Source organism: Colossoma macropomum, unplaced genomic scaffold (assembly GCF_904425465.1).
Source record: "Colossoma macropomum unplaced genomic scaffold, Colossoma_macropomum, whole genome shotgun sequence".
In the NCBI taxonomy this organism is placed as follows: Eukaryota; Metazoa; Chordata; class Actinopteri; order Characiformes; family Serrasalmidae; genus Colossoma; species Colossoma macropomum.
The window spans coordinates 18833312-18861113 of NW_023494802.1; the positions used below are offsets into that span (position 1 = coordinate 18833312).

The window sequence follows — 27802 nt, forward strand, 5'->3', positions numbered from 1 at the left end:
ACAGACAACATCAACGCCATAGTCAAATTCATCCCATACTGGATTGAGCATGTCGGGTGTCGCTGCACTCACGGCTCTTTCAGTGCGATTTCGGAGATCATCCAGTGTTGTGGAACCAACGCCGAACGCTCTGAGCTGTTGGAGCTTCACTGCCCACGAAAATCACACTGCACAGTTATGACGGATTCACACTTATTGAAGTGGAGAACGCAGAACGCTTTCTGCTCAGGGGTCTCATCTCCTCTCAGACTGAAGGGAGCCATCTTCCAGTTACAATTGGATTGTGATTGGTTCCTAGGCGCCTCACGGTTGTAAAAATACGCCGCTTTGAAATTGAATGAATTTTTTGAATCACCCTTTATTCATATTAAAAGGAAATTCCACTAATTTTTCAAAATTTCTGCATAATTCAGTGGTTGTGATGTAAAAGTCATTCACAGTGGTTTGATTTTATTTACTATTTTATTTACTATTCATTTGTTTTGTTATAATCCTCAGACGTAGATTAATCTGGGCTGCACGGATCTGCTCTCAGTAGCTTTTATTTCTTTAATAACTGATCGTGATAATTTGCCGTCCGGACCAGCAGGAAAGTATTCAGTCTGTACCTGACATTAAAAACCGAGTTTAGCGTGAGTAAAAACACAAACTCACAACATCAGCAAATCCATCAATGTGTGAATCACTTCTAATCTTAATACACATAAAATAAAATAAACCCCCAAAACACAGTAAGAAGGACGAAACTGAAGTTGGCTTCCTATTCGCCAGCTTCTTGCTCGAGTTTTCCCGTTCCACCTTAAATTGTGCAGCCGTCACTTTCTGGTGCCTGAAGCTGCACCATTTAAGGTGGAACGGGAAAACTTGAACAAGAAGCTGGCAAATAAGAAGCTCACTTCAGCTTCGGGTAAGAAGGTTCTAACGTTAATCTATTATGAATATCTACACGGATTAAGGAATGCTATAACTTACCGAGCTACAAAGCTTTAACCATCACTGTAAATAAATAACTACTACATAAAGTTAAGATCCTGAATAGACTATTAAATGAAATGAGCTTCATATAAAACCAGAGGAAAAACAATCACATCAACAGGTTCTCTGTGCTTCACCAACCACACGGCCACATCTACATACACATCACACAGACATGAGTGTGGATCACTGCGTTCCCTCCGTTATATAATCCTGTCCCACTTTCTGAGAGTAATATTCTGGAAATAGTGTAATTTTGGACAGTATTTTTCTTAAACTGGCACTCTGTAATGGTACTTTATGCAGTCCAGCAGCGATGTTGACCACCCCAAAACGGCGGCACTGTTGACGTGCCTGGCTGGACCCAACGCGGCATCTAGGTATGTATATCTGTTACCTACTTTCATGCAAAGTCTAGTTCCAACCACAATCTGCCCACCTGCTCCAGCTAATTATCTTCGTTAAAAGTTCTTGATTGGCTGGATCAGACGCAGCAGTGCTATTTTAGTAAAGGGTGTAGGGAGCATGGTAGATGTAGATACTCCAGATACTGAAATGACCTTTGAGGTTCTACATAATACATTTCAGAAACACTTCCAAAAAGAAAACTATTCTTCAAACAAAACGACTGTGAGCTGTCATCTGGAACACACTTGGGTTGCGGCGAATGCAACTGTAAGGCCAGGACTATTAATTACAGAAAAGCAGAAAGTACGTTCTTTCCCATTATGTTTTAAATGCTTACAAGGCAGGTTTAAAATTTCTCTTTAATTCCAAAGGAAATGAGCCCTGAGGGGCATGTGTGCAGCCCCCTCACCATATGGCTGCAAACTCATCGCTCCTGACCACATTACTGCACATCAGTTACAGCTGGGCGGGGTGAGGGAGAGTGGAATATCCATTAGGAGTGTAAAATGGGTTACATTTGGGCTTGTGTATCATGTTGGTTCGGATTCTCTGAAAGGAAACGTCTCACATCAACACACTCGCCTGCAACTGATGAGAAGTAATGGAACCCCAAGGTGAGTTTCTTCACGGCTGTATAGGATGACTGCAATTAAAACGACAGGAGAAACACCTGTGATTCACATTCACTAGGTGGTTATGTGTGTGTGGAATTTAGGTGCGTCCTTTGACCTCTGCATAGGAAACGAATTTACATGAAAAGATCACCATCAGGAGAGAGAAACGGCGCGTATGACAGTGTTTACTGTACAAGTTTGTAAAGACCTGAAAACAACGCTGCCACTGTTCTTTACATTATAATAGCATAAAACACAATGAGAGAGAGAGAGAGAGAGAGAGGGAGAGAGAGAGGGAGGGAGGGAGAGAGAGAGAGAGTAGAAAGAGGCTGAGAAAGAGAAACAGAGAGAGAAAAATAAGGATGCAGAGAGCAATAACACTGCTGAACTGAACAGTGACAGAGACAGAGCAAGAGAAAAACAGAGAAACATAAGGAGGCACAAGAAGAGAGAGAGAAAAAGAAAGAAAGAAAGAAAGAGAGTTAGTAAAAAAGAAAGAAAGAAAGAAAGAAAGAAAGAGTGAGAGAGCGAAAAGAGAGAGAGAAAAAGACAGAAAGAGAAAGGCGGTCACAAGAAAAGAGAGAAGAAAAAGAGAGACAGCAACAAAGAAAACAGAAAGAGAAAGAGGGGGAGAGAGAGGGGGGGAGAGATAGAAATAGGCTGGCAGAAGAGAGAGAGACAGGGAAAAAGAGAGATAGCAGAAAGGGAGAGAAAGAGAAAGGCAGGCACAAGAGGGGAGAGAGAGAGAGAGAGAGAGAGAGAGAGACAGAGAGACAGAGAGACAGAGAGACAGGGGGGAGAGAGAAAGGCAGGCACAAGACAGGGGAGAGAGAGAGACACACACACAGAGGAGAGACCAACAAAGAGAAAGACAGGCACAAGAAGAGAGAGAGAGAAAGAAAGACAGACAAGGAGCGAGAGAGACAGGGAGAGATAGAGAGAGAAAGAGAGAGAAAAGCAGGCGCAAGAGGAGAAAGAGAGAGAGAGAGAGAGAGAAAAGCAGGCGCAAGAGGAGAGAGAGAGAGAGAGAGAGAGAGAAGCAGGTGCAAGAGGAGTGAGAGAGAGAGAGAGAGAGAGAGAGAGAGAGAGATAGAGTATATTTAGGTGAGTCAACACTTTGTCATACTTTGTTCACCCAAATGCTTCTTGGTTCAGCGTCTCTACTGCAGGAGGAAAAGACAGGAAAGTGCAGAGGAGGTAAAGAAGCGCGAGCTTTAGAGCGGCTCTGGAAGAAACACTTCCCTCCAGATGAGGCTATTTGTCTTAACTACGCTGATGGCACGGCCTTGTGAAGGGGTCAGATATGAGAGAGAGAGAGAGAGAGAGAGAGAGAGAGAGAGAGACAGAGACAGAGAGTTTAGAGCCAACTCTAAATCTGCCAAAACGTTTAGTCACTCCTGGCTTCATGACTCCGGCCGTCTTGTTCGATGTTCTGTTTAATTCCAGAAATCACGCTCAGACTCATCGTTCTCCAGACTCACATCTATCAGCCAGAGTGAGTGGAAAACCGGCACAGAGGATAAAACACACAGACACACATGTTCAACCTCTACTATTAAGCTTCTGTGAACTGCAACCGTGTCCTGTGAAACTACAGCAGAACTGACAGTAACATATCGCAGCTGTCGGAACAAAACCTCACATCTCCAAAATGAGAACTTTACAGGAGAAGGAAAAAACATACTTTACTTTTAATGTAAGTCAATGGAACCAGAATTCCTTCCAAGTCAATTTGGGCCATTTCCGTTAGTCCACTCTCCATGAAATTTACACACAATTTAGAGGGCAACAGCTTTTATCAAATTATGTAAAAAAATGAAAACTGGAGATCCAAGGTTTTCTCTCGACAGCATATGATATGTGGAAGTACAGCAGGAGACAAACCCTGCAGAATGAGGGGGGTCCAGTCAGATAAGCTGCTCTACTTCATATACTGTGCAGTTCTACTGTATATAAGAGGGCGGCAGTGGTACTTATTTATAGGAGTCCAAGAAAAGAATCAGATGATAGTTAATGATAGTCTGTCACACATTTAATGCAGGTGTAACCTGAGCTGGAGCACAGAAATAATCCATAATGACTCTGGTTCCTGCAGCAGGTGGTAGTCTGAGCCTACAGTCTAGACTAAATGTGATGCTCCCATGCAAAATGGAAGCTAGTAGAATATTACATGAGCACAAACACACACTGGACCTGGGACCTCCAAGGACACAGCTGCACATTATCAGTAAAGCTTTGCCAATACTGCCATTAACAGCTGAACTGCAATTCTACTTGCGATAGTATTTTACATCAATACTTCGAAACCTTGCACTGATTTTATTTACTTTTATTGAAATTTCTCTATTTAAATCAATTAAATATGGATGAAGTAACTACTTCATGCCTATAGATCACAGTATCTATGAAAGGCCAGCAAATCTTTAGTAACTTTTACAGCCTGCTGTACAGAGATACCCCCAGTGGAAATGTGTGTTAACCTTCATTACATATCATTACAGTTAGGAATTAAGAGTGTAAAATACATTCTAAAGGTGGCAATTTAACCACAGTTTTGGAATATTAGAACAAAGTATGGTTTTATCGTCTACAGCAATGGATAATGTGTCTTGGGCTACGTTCACATTACCAGGCTGAAGTGGCACAAATCTGATTTTTTGCCCTAATGTGACTCAGATCTGATGTTTTCAGAGCTGTGTGGACACAAATCTGATCTTTACAAATCCATCCTGAGCCACTTTCATATGTGGTCCTAGAGCGGATACGTATCCGATTCGTGGCCATGCGACCTTAATGCGACGCTCAGATCTGAATTCATGCGTTTTTCTCCACTGCGCGTGACCATCATTCAGCGTTACCATGGCAGCAGCGCAGAACAGAAGTTAAAGCCTGTAAACGGCGGAAAAGCAGCTCATCTCACCTTTTTCTCCTTCGTCTCGCTCTAATAATGAAGCTGAGAGCTGATCAGAGTTAATTATCTTCTCAGCGAAGCTCGTTCTGCTCGTTAGTTTGTGCTGATAATGAACGTGATTCATTCACGTGACGTTACTGAGTAGGATGAGCTCATGAGGGTCATTTCAGGACGTTCACAGGTTCACATTAATGACAGATTTGAATCACTTACCTAAACCAGTGTGAACCATCGTGTCACAGAGATCAGATTTGAGCAACGAGGCTTGTAATGTGAACGTAATGTTGTTTGTGTATTCAGTATATATGTCAAAAAAGAATTCTAAATTATATCAAACACCCTGGACAGGTCACCAGTCCATCACATCATATCAAAATAAGTAAACTTTTAATGAAATCTCAGTTTATATTACACCCTGAATCATTCCCTAAGGAAATCAAACTGAATCAGTGTAGTCAGAGATTCATACCCACAATGATACTGATGCCCTATGGTGATCAGTGATGTGTCAAGTAGCCAGAGCTGGACTGTGAGCCGGCCTGTTAGCTTAGCAAGACTGTGAACGTGTCAGCAGTTTTGTGAGTGTGACTGCTGGACTTTGTGAGCAGATGAAGAGTTTTGAGCGCCAGAGACGACAGAAATGAAGCGCAGCGACCTGGCATGTTCACGTCGGCCTGGAGAAACAAGCAACTCTGCTCTATAAACGATCCAGCAGACTGAAAACTCGGCAAACTACACACTCAGCTTCACCTTCTGAGACACACACACACACACACACACACACACACACACACACACACACACACACACACGTGCAAACGTACACAGATGGAATTAACATATGATGTCTGAAAGAGTGAGAGGAGCAGCAGACAACAGGGAAAAGGATCAAGGGAAGGAGTCAGAAGTGTGTGCGGCGCATTTGTTCTGGTACACTGTAATGACATTGAGGGGAAATCAGAGAAAACAGGGCTGACCTACAATATCAGAGCCAACAAAACGGCCCTGAATCGTAAAGTACTTTTAACAAAATTTAACAAAATGTTTCATAACTATGGAGCCGCACTGCTGACCTCCTGCATAAATACAAATAATGCATGGCCAAGATGAGATAATGAGATAATGAAGTCGTGGTCACGACTTAGTAAGGCGTGTGAACGAGACCCAAACGCGTGGCCATGACTTAGTAAGGCGTGGGAATGACATCCTAACGCGTGGCCACAACTTAGTAAGGCGTGGGAACGACATCCTAACGTGTGACCACGACTTAGTAAGGCATGGGAACTAGATCCTAACGTGTGACCACGACTTAGTAAGGCATGGGAACTAGATCCTAACGTGTGGCCACGACTTAGTAAGGCGCGGGAAATAGATCCTAACGTGTGGCCACGACTTAGTAAGGCGCAGGAACTAGATGCTAACGTGTGGCCACGACTTAGTAAGGCGTAGGAACTAGATGCTAACGTGTGGCCACGACTTAGTAAGGCATGGGAATGAGATCCTAATGCGTGGCCACGACTTAGTAAGGCATGGGAATGAGATCCTAACACATGGCCATGACTTAGTAAGGCATGGGAACGAGATCCTAATGCGTGGCCATGGCTTAGTAAGGCATAGGAACGTGATCCTAACGCGTTGCCACGACATATTAAGGCGTGGGAACGAGATCTTAACATGTGGCCACGACTTAGTAAGGCGTGGGAACTAGATCCTAATGTGCGGCCACGACTTAGTGAGGCATGATCTCGTCATGCCTGTGTAAATTTCATGCCCTCTCCTGCATTTTTTTCTTTGTCTCTCTCTGTTTAGGCCCAATCCATTTGAATCCATTTCACCCCTCGCCCTACTACTCAGCCCTTACTCCTCCATTTTGCCTGTTCACGTCTAGGGGTAGGGTGTCCTAATTCTTGTTGAGATAGAGAGGTAGGGAGAAGTGTTAGAGCTACATGACCCTCCAAACTGAGGTTTTTCAGAGACTCCAAACAGAGTGAGATAAAAAAAAAAAAAGAAAAACTGGCAAGACGGCTGAACAAGAGACCGAAGAAACCCACAAATGTGAGAATTTTCTCTGTTAAAAATTACGATCAACATTGAATTATCTTAATTTAATGTTGTTTCAATGTATTATGGTCGTTTTCTTCATAACAAGCATAAAAAATTGCACCTTTAATGTTACTGCGGTAACATTCACAACTGCTGCTCCATTTAAGGTGGAACCAGAAAATTCAAACAAGAAGCTGGTGAATATCTGACTTCAGCTTCATATCACTGAAGAATTGGGGGGGTAACCCTCCTCTGCTGTCACTGCAGACTGGCAGCGTCGCCTACAGAGCAGCGCTGGTAGCTGTTAATGAAGTAATGCTCTTTTTATTTGAGGGTCCCATTTCATAGGGAAGATTTCAACCACTTCCCATTGTAACTCAGTTCCAAGGGGCAAAGTGACACTCAAAAACAAGGGGTAAAGTAAAAATGAGAAATGGGATTGGGCCAAAGTATAGTCTGTGTACAATAAAGCCTAGCTAACGCTCTTGCCAACTTGTCATCATGGATTCACTATTTGGCATGTGTTTCTTCCAAACATAGCTAAATCACACACTCCAAATCGGCTCAGGGAGCAGGTGAGCTACCTGTGAGCTTTTTTTAGACCTGCGTGTGAGTCAGACAAGTGGGTGCGTACAGTATCCCGCCTACAGAACGACGTGCAGGTGAATTCAGTGTGTATTTGTTTTATGCAAATCTGAATGCTGTATGAGTGTGTGTGTGTGTGTGTGTGTGTGTGTGTGTGTGTGTGTGTGTGTGTGTGTGTATTCGTCTCCAGTCATGTTATAATGCGTCTTTTCTTCGTGTGAGCCATGCTCAGTTCTCCTCAGAAATCCTTTCAGACCTACGCTGTAGTGGGCTGCAGTGACACAAGCGGAGTGACCGAATGCCCACTAAAAGCCTCTCTCTAACGAGATTCTCTTCTGTCCATTCTTTCACTCTTATTGTTGTTTCCTCTCCAACGTGGGCTCTTTTTGGAGCAGGGTGATGAACATAGACACACCCTCTTTTTCTTTGTCTCTCAAAGACACACACATATTGTATTTGAAAAGGATGAGCGGTTAGTTCCTGCACAGAGACTGGCCAGTGTCCAGGAGTCTCATATGACTCACTGTCTGTGATTCTCTCAGCACTGTCTCAATAGAGAGAGTCTATTTCATAGGCTTGCACGGCTAGTTTCCTCTACACTCAGCAGAATTAGCAAATGAACTGCAACAAGTAACTAAAAGGCTCAACACTATTTACAAAAACGAACTTGAACTGAGCGAGTTATTAGTTTTACTACTATTCAAATGGAATTACATGATTACATATTCAATTACAAAGCAGGTTTCATTGGATTTACATTGTGCATTGACAGGTTTGAGCCTACACTTTTATTTTTGTTGTCAAGAAATGACCAAAACATGACATAATGTAAATCTTAATAAAATATCGGCTCTTTTACTTCAAAACACAAACCAGGTATCGACTGAAAGTGTGAAATCCGCACTGTCAGCAGAATTTCGCCACTTCTTTCTGGAGATGAACAATGATATTGGACTAATTTAATTTAATCTGACTGATATTTCAAACTGATCACATATTTGTACTCCAGAAAAGTAATAGAATTAAGGTGATGCCAGGCTACCATGCCAAAACGTGTGTATTTTAAATATTTTACTGCATTTTTAATCGAACAGAAATAAAAGTTACATTTCTCTGTGATGCTAATCCAAACAGATTTGGACCCTATTTCTACTCCCTATCTTTATGCATCATATCAACAGATAGATGTATGTAAAATATTGGACACTGACCCACAGTTCACATATCAGTGCATCCCTACTTGTTCCAATGAGCTAAAAGTGAGTAAATATTAAAATGCTTTTGCTATAATAGTAACACTAATATGTTTCATATCACTGTTGTCAGAAGAAAACCATGTATCTCCATTTTTGACGTTTTACAGTTTTTGACATAATTTGAAAATACCTGTTACCCTTTACATTATATGTAAATTTTATGATGAATGGACTAACAGAAATGACCTAAAATGACTTGGAAAAAATTCTGGTTCCATTGACTTACATTAAAAGTAAAGTAGGTTTTTTCCTTCTCCTGTAAAGTTTCCGTTTTGGAGATACGAGGTTTTCTTCTGACAACAGCAATATGTTTCATTTATAAGCCTCTCAGACCAAACTTTCTAATGTGGGCTGTGCTTTGCACCCCCTTTCCAAGCAGATGAATTGCATGTGCATGTGAAGTGCATGTGGTAACACAAAGGCGTATGGCACGGATTGAAAAACTTTTTACAATTTTTAAACTTTCAGGCTTTGCAGGGAGACACACAGCAGCATACACAGCATATTTTAGCATGTTTTTTTCTGAATCAAAAATGCTTCTTCTTCCAATTTTGACAAAAAATCTTACATAGTGCAGCTTTAACCAATAAGCAGATTCTTTTTTGGCCTTCACACATGCCCTACGGCACACAATCAGCAGAAAACTGGTATCTCTTCTTCATCCTGTACCATTAAATCACAGAAACAGTGTTTCAAGCCAAGAAGCTGAGATTACACTGGACGTCTCAACGACATACTGAACGTGCTTGGTATTAACCACACACACCTCACCTCATTTGCTAGGTCAGAGTGACTGACTATTTCCACAAACACACTAAACGCCGATCATTACGGCCGTTTATTTTCTTCTGTTTCCACACAATTTACAGGGGACGAGGCATTTCCCCACAATTAGCTTTTTGGGCAGCTCTAACCTGGGACCAATTACAATTAAAGACATTAGCATACCAGTGTGAGTGTCTGTCCCGGCCACACGTCTGACCACAGACAAAGGCTTGGATTGTCATCTAGACTGAGCCACTAATTAGGGAGAGCAGAATGATCGGCCTTCTCAAGGGAAAGGACTCAAGATCCCTGTTCTGGAGGTTAAAGGGTAGAACTGAGGGTGAAAGGGTTCTAGATCATTGCCACTCTATGCTTGGCTCGATTCTAGATTGGGTGGGCTTTGAAGACATTTAGTGGAAAGTGCTTAAGTTTGTTGTGGTCATGGTTCTTCGTGCTTTAACGCTGAAGGCAAAGCAAAACTGGGCAGTGCTCTCCAAACACAGACCACACAGAGGCAGAGACACAGCCGGTACTGTGTGGTTCTGTTTTCCTACTCAAACACACCTGCTGAAAGGCCTGGGGTCTCCCTGCATCGAGACCGAGAGCTACTGTTAAAGGGCAAATGTTAAGTGGATGGGATGGCTTAGTAAAACACACTGTAGGCTTACTCGGGTGGAAAAAGTGAGGTTTGTTACAGAAATATTCATAAACAGTGTTTCCCTGGTTTTTAGGGCTGAGTGGTAGAACCTTAGAAGCTAGTTGTGCCCATGTGGTGTCATTAAAACATGGGGGCCCAGAGTAGCATCATAACACAGGATTATTAAAAGAAAACAGACTGTGTGAATAAACTTTTACATTCTGTATGCATGTATTTTCAAGAAATGCAATTGGGATTAATTAGGAGCTCAATTTATAGTCATTATAGTCAGTTAAATGATGGCAGAGTAATTCATGTGCAACTGAATTCCTGGCATTCTTGTCTTTAAACCAACATCAACTACTGTTTAGACATGTGGAGTCTATAAAAAAGCTCAATATGCTTTTGATTAGGGTTTAAAAATGCTATATGAAGTTGCTTAGGTCTGCAAACATCCAGGCTTTTGAGCTCTCGCTGGATTTACTCACTGATGAAACAGCTATAATGAAACAACACCCTCAAGTTTCATGTCTCCATTTACTGAACACCATATTTCTATAAAAACAATCCTAAAAATTTCAGTTTGCAGAGGAAAAAAGATTTTCAGAGATCAAAGCCTACTGTGACTACACACTAGAACACCAGATGCTGCTCTTTCGGCAGCAACCAGTTCAACTCTACCACACACTCCTAGGCTGTGTTCATATTACCAGGTTGACGTGGCACAAATCTGATTTTTTGCCCTAATGTGACTCAGATCTGATGTTTTCAGGGCTGTGTGGATACAAATCTGATCTTTACAAATCCGACCTGAGCCACTTTCATATGTGGTCCTAGATCGGATACGTATCCGTTTCGTGGCCATGTGACCTTAATGTGACGCTCAGATCGGAATTCATGTGTTTTTCTCCACTGCGCGTGACCATCATTCAGTGTTACCATGGCAGCAGCGCCGAACAGAAGTTAAAGCCTGTAAACGGTGGAAAAGCAGCTCATCTCACCTTTTTCTCCTTCGTCTCGCTCTAATAATGAAGCTGAGAGCTGATCAGAGTTAATTATCTTCTCAGCGAAGCTCGTTCTGCTCGTTAGTTTGTGCTGATGATGCACGTGATTCATTCACGTGACGTTACTGAGTAGGATGAGCTCATGAGGGTCATTTCAGGACGCCGGTTCGTCACATTAATGACAGATTTGAATCACTTACCTAAACCAGTGTGAACCATCGTGTCAGAGAGATCGGATTTGTAATTAATTGTAATTGACAATTTTGCCAATGCAGGGCTGTCAGTGCTGATTATACTAGTAACTGAGTAATCTATCAATATAATAAAATAATAAAAATAGAACTTCTAGATTCTAGATTAATTTAATGAAAAAGATCTTTAAATAGTAAGTCAACTAAACAATAATGTGTTTTACACTCAAGTTCAATGAAATTTAAATTTTAAGCCAACCAGGTTACTAACCTTACCTAAGTTAAAACACTGAATCACTGTCTTACAGTGCAAGTGTGAGCATCTTTCATACTGTAAGAGAGACCAATGGGAGAATTTAACATATGCATTATCACTATGCAGACTGCCATCAAATCATTGTGAAATCATGGGCAAGGTAAATTTGAACAGACCACAGGTTGCACATCCATGCGAAAGAGTGAAAGAGACCCACTGTCATCTCTTTCTTTTAATTGCTGTGCAAACCTGCTTCTCTTCTGTGGCACAGACAGGCAGGAAGGAAGCGGCCCAGTCAGAGACTGGACAGCAGACCCCACGGTGGTCGGGCCGGATCCGTACAGGCATCCAAGACTTACAGTTCCTTAGCAAGACAGAGGATATCACTGGGGACTCTTTAAGTGGTGGCGAACGCTCGTAGTGGAACAAAGAACTGGCCAGTGTTTAACCCTGACCGCTTGAGGGGCCGGAAAACAGATAAGAGAAAAGAGAGAGTGCTGGAAAAGGCCAGGAATGTGTGCGCGTCAGCACAACAACCCAAGTGGCCGATTCAGCTTCAACTTTGGCCTTTCTTAAGATGTTACGTGCACCACGTGTGGCGTGACAAGTGTTGATGATCGCCCAATTAAATGATTCATGGAAAACAATTGTCTGACTCACCTGAGTTACACTCACTTCATTAGAAAAAAAGAAGTGTAAACACACACAGACACTGAGTACATCGAAGAACTGTCAATCATCTTCCATAAACCATCTCAGTAATCTCAACTGATAAAGTCTGTTGTATGCAAATTTACTCCTAGCTCATTCGTTCTGTTATATACTGCTGTACATTCTATTTTCTATCTTTAGTTTTGCTTATTGTCTCTCTATTTATTGTCCTTAGCATAGATATACATTCCTGGATGCCACGTTGTCTGTTCTTCTCTATTTGAGGCGATACGTCTGCGCGTCCGCCATGTTGGAGAGGTCGAGATCCGCTTGTGAACAGATTCACTTGTATTGAGAGACGATGAGTCTCAGGATTAAATCAGCCACAGTTTCCATATTACTCAACCAATTTTCACCACAGTTTTGCTATAATCCTCAGACGTAGATTAATCTGGGCTGCACGGATCTGCTCTCGGTAGCTTTTATTACTTTAATAACTGATCGTGATAATTTGCCGTCCGGACCAGCAGGAAAGTATTCAGTCTGTACCTGAAGTTAAAAATGAAGTGTAGTGCGAGAAACACAATCAGACACATCAGCAAATCCATCAATGTGTGAATCACTTCTGATCTTAATACACATACAAATAAAATAAACCCTCCAAAACACAGTAAGAAGGACGGAGCTGAAGTTGACTTCCTATTCGCCAGCTTCTTGTTCGAATTTTCCCGTTCCACCTTAAATGGTGCAGCTTCAGGCACCACAAAGTGACTGTTGCACCATTTAAGGTGGAATGAGAAAACTCTAACAAGAAGCTGGTAATTAAGAATCTGACTTCAGCTTCGTGTAAGAAGGTTCTAACGTTAATCTATTATGAATATCTACACGGATTAAGGAATGCTGTAACTTACTGAGCTACAAAGCTTTAACCATCACTGTAAATAAATAACTACTACATAAAGTTAAGACCCCCTGAATAGACTATTAAATGAAATAAGCTTCATATAAAACTAGAGGAAAAACAATCACATCAACAGGTTCTCTGTGCTTCACCAACCACACGACCACATCTACACAAACATCACACAAACAATACACATCACACAGACATGAGTGTGGATCACTGCGTTCCCTCCGTTATATAATCCTATCCCACTTTCTGAGAGCAATATTCTTGAAATAGTGTAATTTTGTATCTTTCTTAAACTGCCGCTCTGTAATGGTACTGAATGCAGTCCAGCAACGATGTTGACCACCCCAAAATGGGGGCCCCATTGACGTGCCTGGCTGAACCCAACGTGGCATCTAGGCATGTATATCTATGGTCGTTAGTATATGCACAAATGGCTACTTGCATGCTTCACAACGGAATGTATGCTGTCCTGATAATCATTATCAGATGCACCAATAGCCGCAAGGCAGGCAGTATACTGCAGCCAGAAATGCAAACCATACCAAATAGTAGATGAAAAGTATCTGAATTCTACACTGCATATCAAAATCCAAAGTGTGTAAATTTGACTGTTCAATCTTTAACTCCAGAGGCAGAAAGCCATGGCTACTGAGGCAGCCTATCTCCTCTGAGAAGATAAGAGGATAGATACTCTTATTAACAGAAAATACAGTTACATGCAAATGTTTGAACACTCCCTGTCAAACTACATGCTGTGATGATTTTCTAAAAGAGAAAATAAGTTAATGCATCTTGTACATGAAACAAACTTAATACTGCAAATTCTGCAAATTTATTTTTTAACTTTCATACAGGTCATATTATTACTATTTTTTTAGTATGTCATTAAATTAAGCAAATAAACAGTAATTGTGCCTTAAAATGTGCATAAGTGTGTTGACCAGGGGTGCCCAAACTTTTGCATACAACTGTATACTGATAGTAGACATTAAAACAGTGGTAAATAGTTTGCCATAAATGCATCAAAAACATATTTAATTACATTTTTGCATGACTGACTGTTGCATTAGGGTGAACTTTCATAGTTTGTATGATGTTTATTATCAAAAGTTGAATGGTCAGTCCAAAAAATTCTACTATTGTGAATAAGTGTGTACTATGTAGTAGGGCTGAACCGATATGGGCGCGGCATTCCAATGCCGATTTCCGATATTTACTGGGTACATATCTCCTGATGTTGGTAAAACATTTATAAAATGTAGAAATTGGGATTAAATCCACTTGGATTAGCATTATGGAATATAACATCTATCTATCTACATGGTAACAAACGCAACACACAGGAAGGCGAAGACAGTGTTAGGAGTCTAGCCCAGGGGCTCTTATTGGTATAGTGTAGGGTGTTTACCCATGTGGGGATCGAACCCCAGTCTACAGCATAGAAGGTGGAGGTGTTACCCACTACACTACACCAACCTATACCAAATAAAATGCAGATATATCGGTCATATATATATATATATATATCGGCAAGATCCACCTGATGGCAATATTTCTTTTAATTATCTGCCGATACTGATCTCTTTCTGATATCATCGTGCATCCCTATTCAACGACCATGTGAGACATGCTGGATCTTCTGGTACTTGTGGATCTCTGAGTATTGTGACAATAACTATCAGAGACATTTTCAGCTCATTTTCAGTTCTCTATTCAGCACATATTCATGTATTAAATCCATACCTATCATTTTATTCACAATAATTTTAAGTCTGTATTTGGAAACAACTTTTATTTTCATAAACAGGACATGAAGCATGAGCAAAGATCATACCCTACCATGCAATAAGCCTTTACGAGATAACAAAACTGAATGTCTTTGAATAAAAGAAGCAAACACGATGGTTGTCAGTGGAGCGTCTAGCCAACGAGGACTAGTTCTGTCATCATCAGGCCGTCTCTCTGATTACGCAGCCTGTGGGGAGGAACTGCAGAGGCCACACTCTGGCAGGATTATAAGGGCCTATGTCATCCTGACAGGCCAGTGATGTAGATGCAAAACGGACAAAAAAATCTAACCAGAATGCACTGTGATGAACCAGACACCGACTGATCTGCGCAGGGCAGCGTACAGTCAATCTAGACTAATTTCAGATGTCGCGTGTGTATTTCTCTGTGAAGGCCAGACCCCACTGCAACAGCTGGCCGTCCATAAGCCAGTTCATCTGGTGTCTGTTAAGTGTAAGCATGGAGGCGTCCACTGGACTCATTCAAACTCACGAGCATTGCATTGTTACTGGCTGTGTCACAAAAAGTAGCCTTAGCTAAGTACGTCATTTGTATTGCAAGTAATCACCGGTGGGAGAGCCGGATAAACTACTGTTACAACTGAAGAATATAAGGCCAGAAACTGTCTTCATACAATTACACAAAAGCAAATCAACCTACACCAGGGGTCGGCAACATGCGGCTCTTTTACTGCCCTGTTGTGGCTCCACAGCAGAATTAGATCTGTAGGTAAAAATAAAATAATCCTCCTTTACAGTAAAATAAAGCTCTGCTGATCGTTCAACACAGTTTAACAATAAATGGTCTTAAACTCTGGAGTAAATCTAGAACTGCTAATTCACCCTTCATTTCAACCCTGAAGGCTGGCAACACAGACAACAATCTCGCCTAGCTAGTAGTTAACGAAACGGCAAAGACAAAGATTTAAGACGAACATCGATAATTTGGAGACAAATGGACTTATTTGCATTTCTAATCACTCCAGCTGGTTTCCTGATACGTTTAACCTGCAATGAGAAACTGACAAACACTGAAAAGTCATGAAACTGAAGGTAGTTTCCCATTCACCGACTTCTTTTTCAAATTCTCCCGTTCCACCTTAAAAGGTGCAGCAGTTACATTCTGGTGCCTCAGGCACTATTTAAGGTGGAACGGGAAAATTCGAACAAGAAGCTGGAGAAGCTGACTTCAGCCTTGTAAAAAGTTGAACGTTTAGATACATTTTACAAGAAACTATTCAGCTTCTGTGGAAAAGTTTCCTGCCAGAGATGTGAGAAAAGCAGCTATAACTGAGCTAAAGCTTAAAGCAGAGCAGAGTAAGTCCACGTTTTCGTTTATATTATATTTTTAGCACATACTAGTAGAGCATCACATACTGAGACATACAGCCAAGATGGTAAAATGCACCTAAAATGTTGTGGCTCCCAAAGTGGTTTGTTTTTTGTACAAAGGACAAAATGGCTCTTCTTAACATTTGTGTTGCGACCCCTGAGTTTTAGAATGCAGCAGTGCATGAAATGTGTAACAACACAATTCAGAATGCAACGCAAGCACAAGCTGCATTCTGAGTGCTGCAGCAAGGGGCGCTGTAGCGATAGGCGCTCTTATTTGTCCTCAATCCCCTTTTTAAGTATTCTTTTTAAATGCCACAGTAACACAAGAGTCCAGGGTGAGTTTGTAAAGCAGGACCAACCATGCAATTGCAATGCTTTGGCCAGGAATCATCTGGACTTGCGTAAAGTTATGCTGAGTATGTTTCTGCCATAAGAATTAGCACTAAAAATAATACTAATTTTTAAAAAATCCTCCATAATTTGTCTCATTAAGTCCCCAAAATAAAATCTTACACAACTTATGTCAGACGTGCTTAATACTAGTGATGCACTAACCTGAAAATAAAAGTTTGTTCCCACCACCATTTTTTATTTATGCTTCTAATTAAATGTGCTTAACATAAAAACTACAAAGTAACGAAGAAAACACTTTTACTATTGATCCAATCTTCAATCTTCTTCTTTCTAAAAAGGCTTTCAAAATGACAAAACTGAGCTGACAATAAATAAAATAAAAATATTATGACACTGTAAACATCCACGATTAACCTGAGGCTACAGATGGAGACGCTGGACTGCTAGCAGAGACTTTCCTGTTCCTGTGTCAAACAGGCCGTGGTGTTTAGAAATGATATGAAACCTGTGGTAGAGAAGTTCTCGTGAAGTGTTACATCCTCTTTCGATACTCAGGAAGAACAGAGATTATAAACTTCTTGTCTAATGTCCTTCATAGATCCCGTAAAATGGTTCCATGCAGCTGACTTTTTTTTACCTGTTGATCAGCTGCTGCTCAAACTGTTTGAACGTGTCTGCGGCCGTGTGCTAGGTTTTCGTACATCACTGTAGCCCTATTTAATCGTTTGGTTTTTTTTCTCAGCTAATACTTTCCTGGTTCGTCCGGAAAACGAACGTCCTACTTTTGATGACCATTTTTGGGCGAGATAGACCATAAAGTTATATTTAAATGGAAAGGGAGATTCTAACAGAACAGTGTGTGACAGTAATTCGGGGCATTTAGAGGACCTGTGTGTGTGTGTGTGTGTGTGTGTGTGTGTGTGTGTGTGTGTGTGTCTTCTCCAGAGGTAGTGGATCTGCCTTAGGTCTTCTTAAATGCAACCAAGAATGTCTGGAGACACTGTTCGGTCCTCAAAGGGGATTAACCATTTCTATTCTAAGCAGACTGGGGAGGTTCCACAGGGTTTTACCTCAAAGCTATGAGAATCTGTGAGAGCAGGGGGAGGAGGACGCTTACTTTCACCCTCATTAAATGGAGCTTTCGGAATTAGAGAAACTTAAAATGGCAAGCAACGGATGGGGGCAGGAAGAGAGAGTAAGACAGGGAGTGAAAAAGCAAGAGAAAGAAAGGAAGAAAGGATCAAAGGTGCAGGAAAAGGGAAGAAGCTGGAACACAGCGACAGCTCCTGAGTTTACAAGACTGCATCACTCCTTGCATCCTTTCAGACCTTCCCCCTCACCCACGCCACGCCACACCACACACTCTCTTTATGGTGTGGTCTTTGCGAAGTCCCATGCTCCTCAGATCTTCTGAAGAATGGAACATGTGGTACACATCCTGGGAATAAATGAGAAGCATGGACTACAGACTGGAATCTCCATTACTGGAGCAAATCTCAAGCTAGTTGCGAGCTCTCTGAGGAGACCGTAGGCCAGGAGAACAGCCAGGAGCTGCTACGTTCGGCTGTGATCATGCCAGGATGATCAGAGCTGTTATTAATCGAGACGCAGTCTGAAAGTGACAAGACCAACAAATCCTTTGGTGTAACGTGGAGAACCGCCAACGCTAATAACCGTGTCAACATTAACGACATATTTCAGCATCATGATGAACTGCTAAGCTTCAGGCCTGTCATTTTAGCCAGAAAGAGCACAACTCATTCACTTACACGTCCAGCTCGTGTGTCCAGATTAAAAAAAATGATCCTTTCATTCGGTTTCTGTCCATCACCCAGGCCGTAAACGTCATATGACGGCGGGTAACCCGCACAAAACCGTTCCAACAAGCCACATCTTGCGGTTCCTTCACCGTGGAACTGAAACCCCACCTGACACTCCAGGCTAACAGACCGAGCCAATAAAAACCTCATTCTAGCTTTCCGAGAGAAATATTCCATCTTTTTCCACACCAGCTCCACCTCATCCACCAGAAGGGAACCACCTGAAAAGAAACCGCCGCAGTCATCGCTCAGAAAACAGAGGGCGGCCCGAAACTCAATGTAGCGCGACAGGCTTAATGACCTTAATGGAGTCCGCGTCTGCCCATCTTAATGAGGAAAGTTTGAACAGGCCTCAGTAGTTAAAGAGCAGACCGCTGCTCCCAGATCCTAGCGTACAGCGGAGGGAGAGAAAGAGAGGGAGAGAAGGGGCGAGAGAGAAGGGGAGAGAGTGGAGGAGGCGCTCCAGGGCCGCCTGGCTCGCTCGCTTTCGTATCAGAGGACTGTTTTCAGACAGCCGCAGACATGCTCCTACTGCGCCTTAATGATAGCCACTCTGGGCTGCAGCGCTTCGGAGTTAAGTCAGTGGGCCGGAGGCAGATATACTCTGCTAGCCTGAGGAGGCGTCTTTAAAGGGAGTGACTCAGGGAGAAGATATAGGGTTTTGATATTGTGCTGGTTGAAGTTTAACATGAGGGGACACACACTGAGGCCTACAGCAGAGACAGAGCATGAGTCACATAGAAACTGTTTCATTTGTCACCTGCAGAATGTTGTTCCTTCCTAAATTTACACTTTAAATACACCTGTGTCTGATCCACTCGTACCAGCACAACACACACTAACACACCACCACCACGTCAGTGTTACTGCAGTGCTGAGAATGATCCACCACCCAAATAGTACCTGCTCTGTGAGGGTCCATGGGGGTCCTGACCACTGAAGAACAGGGTAAAAGGGGGCTAACAAAGTATCAGAGAAACAGATGGACTACAGTCTGTAACTGTAGAACTACAAAGTGCACCTATATAGTAAGTGGAGCTGATAAAATGGACAATGAGCGTAGAAACAAGGAGGTGGTCAGAATGTTATGCCTGATCGGTGTATGACCCCAACACCACACAAGGGTTTAAGAACACTGACCAAATGTAAGTTTAATTAAGAAGAGAGCATAATTAGTGCATAACTAGTTTCTGATGACTGTTTTTAAATGTAGCACTACTAGTGCTTTGTGTCTGTGTGTCCAAATATCGTGACAGATATTGTGCACTGTGAAAATATATCCTGATTTTATACTTTTGCCTGATTATCCACTCTGAACAACACATACTGCAGTCTTGGTCTATTACAATTCAATAAATGTCAACATTCGTTATGCTTTTTCAAAGTCCAACGGTCAAAACTACAAAATCGCACTGGCGTGACACCAGGTATCAGTACAGTGTGGAAGTTGGTAGAAAATGCTAGATCAGATATTGGAGGGGAAGAAAGGACAGTGAATCTGATCCAATACTGTAACAAATCTACCCTGAAACAGCACACATACACTGTGTGATGTGTTGTTTGCTGTTTATTTCTTCCTGTGGGGTAGAAGAAAGTTGTTTGAGCATGATAGTCTACTTTTACATGCCCATCTTAAGTGAAGTGTTCCAATTAAGAATAGGTCGTTGTAAAGCTCAGTGTTCTTTAGAGAAAAAATAGTGGATTATTATCAGCCAATACTCAGTGTAACAATATCGGTATCAGTACTGGAAAAGAAAAAAAGAATCATCCCTTCAATATAAATACATGTAAATATATACAAAGTGTAAATGACTTCAGGGTTTGATTGATTTATTTAGGAATATCATACGGATTCAGAATAAATATTAACATGTGCATCACAACACCACAGTTTGGTTCCACAAAAACAGGAGTAAATCAAAGGGATCAAAAAAACTACACTACAGCACTACAGTTCATTAGTGCATAACACATACAGACAAACAGCTGTTGGTGGAGCCCAGAGTCCAAATCCTAAGCCGTGGCTTGCAAATGTACATGAACGACTGCACACGAATGGCCCATGTATCATTTGCATGTGAACAATGCTTCAGCTGCAGTGGAGACTTGGGCAACCAGAGGCTGCGCATCAACAATAGGGCTTTTCAGCTCAAGCCTACAGTCAGCATAATCTACAGTCACCATACTGAGCACAACTCCATACACACACACACACTCAGTATGCTCAGTATGTGTTAGTGCCTGTGCAAACATTCATCAAAGAACCCATGTTTTAAGGGTGAACCGATTTCAATTCAGTAGCAAAAAAAGAATCAACAAACAAACAAAACAACAATAATTTAAAACTTTCTTAAACTTTTCTGAGGCTCCATCACTGTTATTTTTTCTAGAAACCACTGTCAATGAGTATACGCCTGAGTGCATCCTATCAGAGTAAAGTGGGAAGGGAGGGGGAGGGGCTTACACTATAGTTAGATTATAAATCCCCTGGTTTAGGATTTTTGTGACTTATTTTACTTCCCAAAAATCACACAGAATCTTGACCTTAAAATAGAAAATTGCAAAAACCTAAAAATACGTGTACCATTGGAAATAGCTAACCACTTCTTCTTTTCCGACATCGATACTAAAACGTTCAGTACCGGCTGATATTGATACCAATTCGATACTGTATCTTAAAAACCATATGGTTGGTCTTTCTAAAAAGAGGCTACCATGCTCAAAAAACGCTCTTCAACCGCTATTTCAGGACAAATTTGTTACAGGATTGCCTCCAATATCCAATCCTGGATTTTCCGCTGATAGCAGCCTAATACTGACACCGACATACCATCTCTAGTATCGATGCACTCCTACTATGCATGCAGCATCTACCATATTTGAGACATTTGCACACTAATTCACTGCCAGCTAGAGCTGGGCGATATGACCAAAAATGTTATCATGATAAAAAATTTCAAATCAGTCTTTATCGATGCATCTCTCAATAAATGTCAAATCATTATTTCTTTCAAGTTTGATGGCTGATTTTTGCTCCTGGTGTATATCTATGAACAAAGCGCTGCTTCAAGTTAGCCAGCTGCTAAAAACAGCAAGCCTGGATATCTAGCGTTCTCTCACTCTCCAATGCCTCACATACAGCATCCTCATTTTACTTCCGTTTAAATCAAGGCTGTAATTTGCATGAACCACTTCTTTCTTTCACTTCTGTTGTTTGGGAATGCACTAATCCTAAAATATGACTGAGCGCTGTGACAGCGCTGTAGTTGTGAGGAGCAGACGTGATTTAACGCTGCTGAAGCTTGTTAGGATGTAGGGAAGGAGGTGAGTTCACTGTAGGACAGTACAGTTACACCATTTATCTCGTCACTCACACTCGGTCACAGGAGTGCAGATCGCCGGTCGCTCCACTCAAACAGGGAATATATAACTCCATGTTTCAGACGTTGCTAAAGTATATTTGGTGACTCATTTTACTCCTCTAATCATGTCATAAAACTCTGAAGTGCACCCTTTTGTGGCAACAGCAGAGTGGTGTTGCTATCCCTGCAGTAGAAAACGCCACTAGAGCTGTCGCTAGAACGCGGAAGTGTAAGAACGCTCTATTATATCGAGCATTTATTGAACAATTCTTATATTTATATCAAAGATTAAGTTATATCATGATAAGTATCATTATCATTTTATTGTCCAGCCCTACTGCCAGCACCAGCACTAGACTGCACTGTTTCTAATCAGTATGTATTCATTTGCATAGACTTTAAAGAGAGACACAAGTTGCTGAGGTAACTCGATGAGCCCCAGATAAACAAACGAACAAACAAAACTTCATTTCATAGGGCACCACACCAAATTAAACAGTGGAGTAATGAAAGCACGTCATCATTATACAGCAGTGTTTACTCAGTCTGCTCAGGTACAGAGCAAAACAGATAACACAGCCACACCTTCTCTACTCTCCGGGGATTCCACACAGGTCTCACTGGAACAATCTAGAACACTCTAGAACAGGACAAAACTGGCAGGTAGCTGGACTTCAAAAGCAAGCCAGCAGGAAAGCACAGGGGGGAGAGGCCAGAGAGGAAAATAGCTGGATGTAGGTTTGGCGAGGACACACTCGAGGCCAAGGCCGATATAAGTGAACAGGGAATGCATTGCTATATCATCATGCGCACACACACCCTGCACTTACACTGTTACAGCAGAGCCAAGTTTAGATTGGAGTCACACACACACACTGTTCTTTTTCCAGCCAATGGTCACTGGCCTAAATTTAACACTGAGTCCTGTAGACCTCTCAGTGTTGTAGTTCAGCAATTTTTACGACAACTATTGACTACTAATGGAAACTTCTTGCTCTTCTGCCATTAAGATTGAAAGCAGTTCTGGAAACACTCTGATGGTCTGGCTGGTGAACCTGAAGGCACACTTCAGCGTTTCTATTAGAAACAACATATGCTGCAGCACGTCTGGCATGCCGAACGTTTGTTTTTGGGTTCCCCACTTTTTTTTCAGCAGCGCCAAGCCAATTTGTAACTTCATCCATGAAGCTCCAGAAGAGGAAACTAGTAATTAAGGCCCACCGCAGTCCGAAGAACCAACTCCACCATCTTCCAAGCCACTACAAAGGACAGCACAGAGTACTACAGCAACACTGGGCTGACGCAGGCGATTCGAACGTAGCACGTAGATTACAACCATGAGAAAGATCCATCTGCTCTCATGGCCAAGTGCAACAAATAACTTTATTTGCTTTCCATTAGTGGAACATGGGTCAATATGGTGTACGTGCACTGGTCAGATGCACTAAAGCTGCCCAATTTACTTCAACTTTACAAACTTTCTTTGAGGAAAGAAGTGATTAAGTTTAAGAATAAAATCCAGCATGGATCCTGAGACGGATACAAGAGCTGTGCCTCAAAAGCTTCTAAACTGAAGGATCTAATTAAAATTTCAGTTCTCAGTTCAGATATTCAGAATGCATCACTCTGGTTCAGGGATCGGCAACCCAAATGTTACGAAGAGCCGTTTTGTCCTTTCATTATACATCAAACCACTTGAGAGCCACAACAGTTTGTCTATTTTACCATCTTGGCTGTAAATATGTCTCGGTATGTGCTAATTGTCTAGTATAGGTTATCAAATATAATATTAACCACAACGCACTTATTTTGCTCTGCTTTAAGGTCTAGTTTAGCTACAGCTTCTCGCATCTCCGGCAGGAAACTTTTCCACAAAAGTAGAACAGTTTCTTGTAAAATGTCTCTCAATGTTCGACTTTTTACAAAGCTGAAGTCGCCTCTTATTCGCCAGCTTCTTGCTCACGTTCCACCTTAAATGGCACCTGACACGCCAGAATGCAGCTGCTGCACCATTTAAGTGGTGGAACGGGAAAATTCGAATAAAAAGCTGGCGAATGAGAAACTGGCGTCGCAACTTTTTAGTGTTTGTCAGTTTCTCACTGCAGATTAAACATATCAGAAAACCAGCTGGAGTGATTATAAATGGAAATAAGTCTATTTGTCTCCAAATTATCGATGTTCATCTTAAATCTCTCTCTCTGCCTCTTTGTTAGCTACTAGCTGGGCGAGATTGTTGTCTGCGTTGCTATGTGACCAAAAGTGTGCGCCAACCTTCAGGGTTAAAGGGTGAATTAGCAGTTCTACATTAACTCCAGAGTTTAAGATCATTTATTGTTAAACTGTGTTGAACGATCAGCAGAGCTTTATTTTACTGTAAAGGAGGATTATTTTATTTTTACCCAGAAACCTAATTCTGTTGTTGAGCCGCAACAGGGCAGTAAAACAGCCGCATGTTGCCGACCCCTGATCTAGAGGCTCCTTTTTGTTATAGGGGGCCTTGGTGCAACGACTATGGTCAATCAAGTGCCAAAAAACCAAAACAATATGCAAATAAAGAAGGTAGGTCAGTCTCAAATCAAGTTTTTAACAATGTGTTTTACAACACTACTGCATTTTTTTCTAAAATCCTTCAAAAACACCATTTAAAAAGTAAAATAACAATTGAATAAGTTACATATAGTGTAAAAAACGTTTGATCTTTCATCAGATAAGAGGTTGATTTTAGCGTAACTTTGGCCAATCCTCCTCTAAAGGCTTTACATGGAAAGTAAACATCAACAAAACAAGAAAGCAGCCAACACAGATTAATAACTTCAGTCAATACTATTAACTATTATTACAAATCACTTCAACCATATGTCATGGTGAATATTTAAAGAGTGTAAACGGCAGGGCTTGCTGGGCCTCCCTCATTAGGAAAGGTCATGAGGTGGCATTACAGAATGATAAATAAAACATGGCTCCCCTCCATCCTAGCGACTTCATTAGCTCTGCCACCTGGAACACCAAGCTCACATATGTTTAGCAGCATGTCCAGATCAGACATGCTCCTTTAGGCCTGCTGCCCGCTCCTATAATCCAGACTAACACACACTGGCCAGAGCTACTATGGACCTACATGGGTCTCTGTAAGACACTCAGTCCTGAAATGGTTCATTGGGGATAATGGAAGTTAGGGGTGGGCGATATGATCATAGTTTATTGTTATTGTGATAAATTGTGTCACAATGCCTTTTTCAGAGCATATCAGCAGTACTTAAGGACAGTCTAACTATGTTTTATTATAAAGTGAGCCTAATTAGGCCTGTTTGACTGGACATAGTGCAGTTCAGTTTGTACAACACTATTAAAAACACTGTAGATTTATTATTATTATTATTATTATTATTATTATAGCACGTTTTATATGCGGCACAGTTTTTTTTTCTGTTACAACTTATCCAAATCTCAGAAAAAAACAGATATCGTGATACAAACTGTTTATCGTGAAGTATCGTGATATATTTTACTCGTATCGCCCACCCCTGAATCAGGCAACCCCAAAATGTACACATGTATTTCATTTTTTTAAAACAGGCCCTTTGTTTTGTACTCTAAACTCTTAAAATACCCACTTAAACTTTATGTTCTTGTTTAAAATGCAGTCTGTAACTTTCACCCACAAGTTGTTTGGTAGTCTTGTTGTAACACTGTTAATATCGATCAGTGTAGAAAAGCTCTGAGTGAATTAAACAGCTGTTTATCTTTCATAACCCAGTTAAATCGTCCGGGGAGGCATTAAACCATTAAACTCTGGCCGCTGTGACCTGTTTTAAACTGGACTATGTTTAAACTCCAGTCTGGCGAGCAGCCATTAAAACCGTCGGTTTCAAAACACGCCACAGTGTCAGCCACACGAGCACTGTGGAGCAGAAACACCGCCACGAAACTGCAACAACGCCGCCTTACAGTATCGCCTCCTTCACTCCGGGAAATCTGGACAGGTAAAGCGAGTCTTACCTTCGCTCGGCCATTTCCTCACATTGTCCGAAAAGGAGTCGAAGTGAAAGAAGTGCGGTAAGAAGTTTTGGAGGCTGATGCGGCGTTAGAGCTTCAGTGAGAGCTTCCAGCGAGGACTCCGGAGTGAGTGAGTGAGTCCCGGCCAAACCAGTCCGTGAGTGAGGGGGGTTTTCCCCCCGCCCTCTCTGCTCTCTCAGCTCCGGCCTGAAGCTGCTCCGCGGTCGGTAATCGGATCTGGAGCTCCGCGGGGTGGTGCGGACTGCTGCGGTACAGTGGCGACATCTGCTGGTGGACAGGTGAAACAGCGGGGCGGCGCTGCTCTAGGCGGGTTTCCCATTTGTCCCATTTGTTCGTGCTAACGCGAACAGAAGTCCGGAGAGGCCATAAGCAGCTGCTATCATTTTCTGGATTGTCATCTTGAGATAACAAGATAAGTAACTCGCTATTTCAAGATAACAACTAATTAATTTATTAACTAATTAAGAACAATTTGATTAAGATAACAACTAATTAATCTGTTATCTTGAGATAACAAGATATGTAACTTGTGATTTCAAGATAACTTTATAACAATATATATAATAATATAATAACAATCCAGAAAATGATAACTAACTTATGACCTCGCTGAACTTCCGTAGGAGAGGCCATAAGCTGTTGCTATAATTTTCTAGATTGTTATCTTGAGATAACATGATAAGTAACTTGTTATTTCAAGATAACAATGTTGTTATCTTGAGATAAGTAACTTGTTATTTCAAGATAACAATTTTATGTTGAGATAACAAGATAACTCATTATCTCAAGATTAACTCGCTATCTCAAGATAACGACTTTTGTTATCTTGAGATAACAAGATAAGTACCTCATTATTTTAAAATAACATTCCAGAAAATTATAACTACCTCATGGCCTCTCTGTATTTTTTTGCCTGTAGAGTCTCACGTTTGAGTACTGCTTTGCCTTTAGAGTCATAGCAGAGTAGCTGATTTTCAATGGCCTATAAACAAAAATGGAGGTGAAGCTGTGCGCTGAGTTTTTAGAGATCAGATTTCTCTCCATATTAAAGGGAATTTCACTGACTCAGTCTTTCAGATGTAAACACTCAGAGTGGAAACGCATTACAGGGAAACACACCGACTTGAATTTGTAATGATGTAAAATTCATTTTGGTTTCTTTTTGCCTCCAAAGGTCTAAAAACGTCAGGTGGTGCAATTTATGTATTATATATGTATATATATATATATATATATATATATATATATATATATATATATATATATATATATATATATGTGTGTGTGTGTGTGTGTGTGTATTATAGAAAATTATCAAAAGGGGAAATTTAGTTGTATAAAATTCAAAATAAAATAGTTTGGCATCATTTTATGTCTGAAAACTAAAAAAAAAAAAAGCCATGTTGTGAAAAATAAAGCAACTTTAAACGTGTTCAACTAACTGAAAAACTTTTGTCTGCAGGTTCTTACTAACCTCAAATGTTAGGAAGAACGACCAAAAACAAAGGACTTTTGTTTTGACATGCCTTTAAGAAAGAGGGGCCAGGGTACTGCAAGTCGTTTTTGAGTGTTGGTTAGAATGATTCAGTTTACCAGGTCAGGTGACATGGTCTCAGGAACACCATGAAAATGTGTATTATAAATGTGTTAATATAGTAACATTTATTTATTTGAAAAAAAAGTAAAAATGTTTCTGCAGATGTCTGTTTAATTTGAAATTAGTCTGAAAAGTCAGGTGGTACAACCAGTAAGCCAAATGGTGCAGCCAGACCAGCACAGTTTTAATAACTGAAATAGGCAACTATAAACTATATTAATAAAATCATATTTAATAAAATGTTTAAAAATTGTCACTTTGAAAACCTTATTTGTCATTGACCCTTAAACTAAAGCATAACCTACGCTAATCAATCAGGTA

The 27802-nt window shown here is 41.1% G+C and overlaps 1 protein-coding gene across 1 annotated transcript in view; it reads right to left on the reverse strand.

The window, feature by feature from the left end:
- si:ch211-218g4.2 (rho GTPase-activating protein 39) overlaps positions 1-26136 on the reverse strand; it is a 126920-nt gene extending 100784 nt beyond the window's left edge. Inside the window, exon 1 of the mRNA XM_036592151.1 lies at positions 25867-26136. Within this exon, the coding sequence (XP_036448044.1) occupies positions 25867-25880 (14 nt within the window). The 5' untranslated portion in view covers positions 25881-26136. The remainder of the gene's footprint in view (positions 1-25866) is intronic.
- Positions 26137-27802: the final 1666 nt, after the last annotated feature.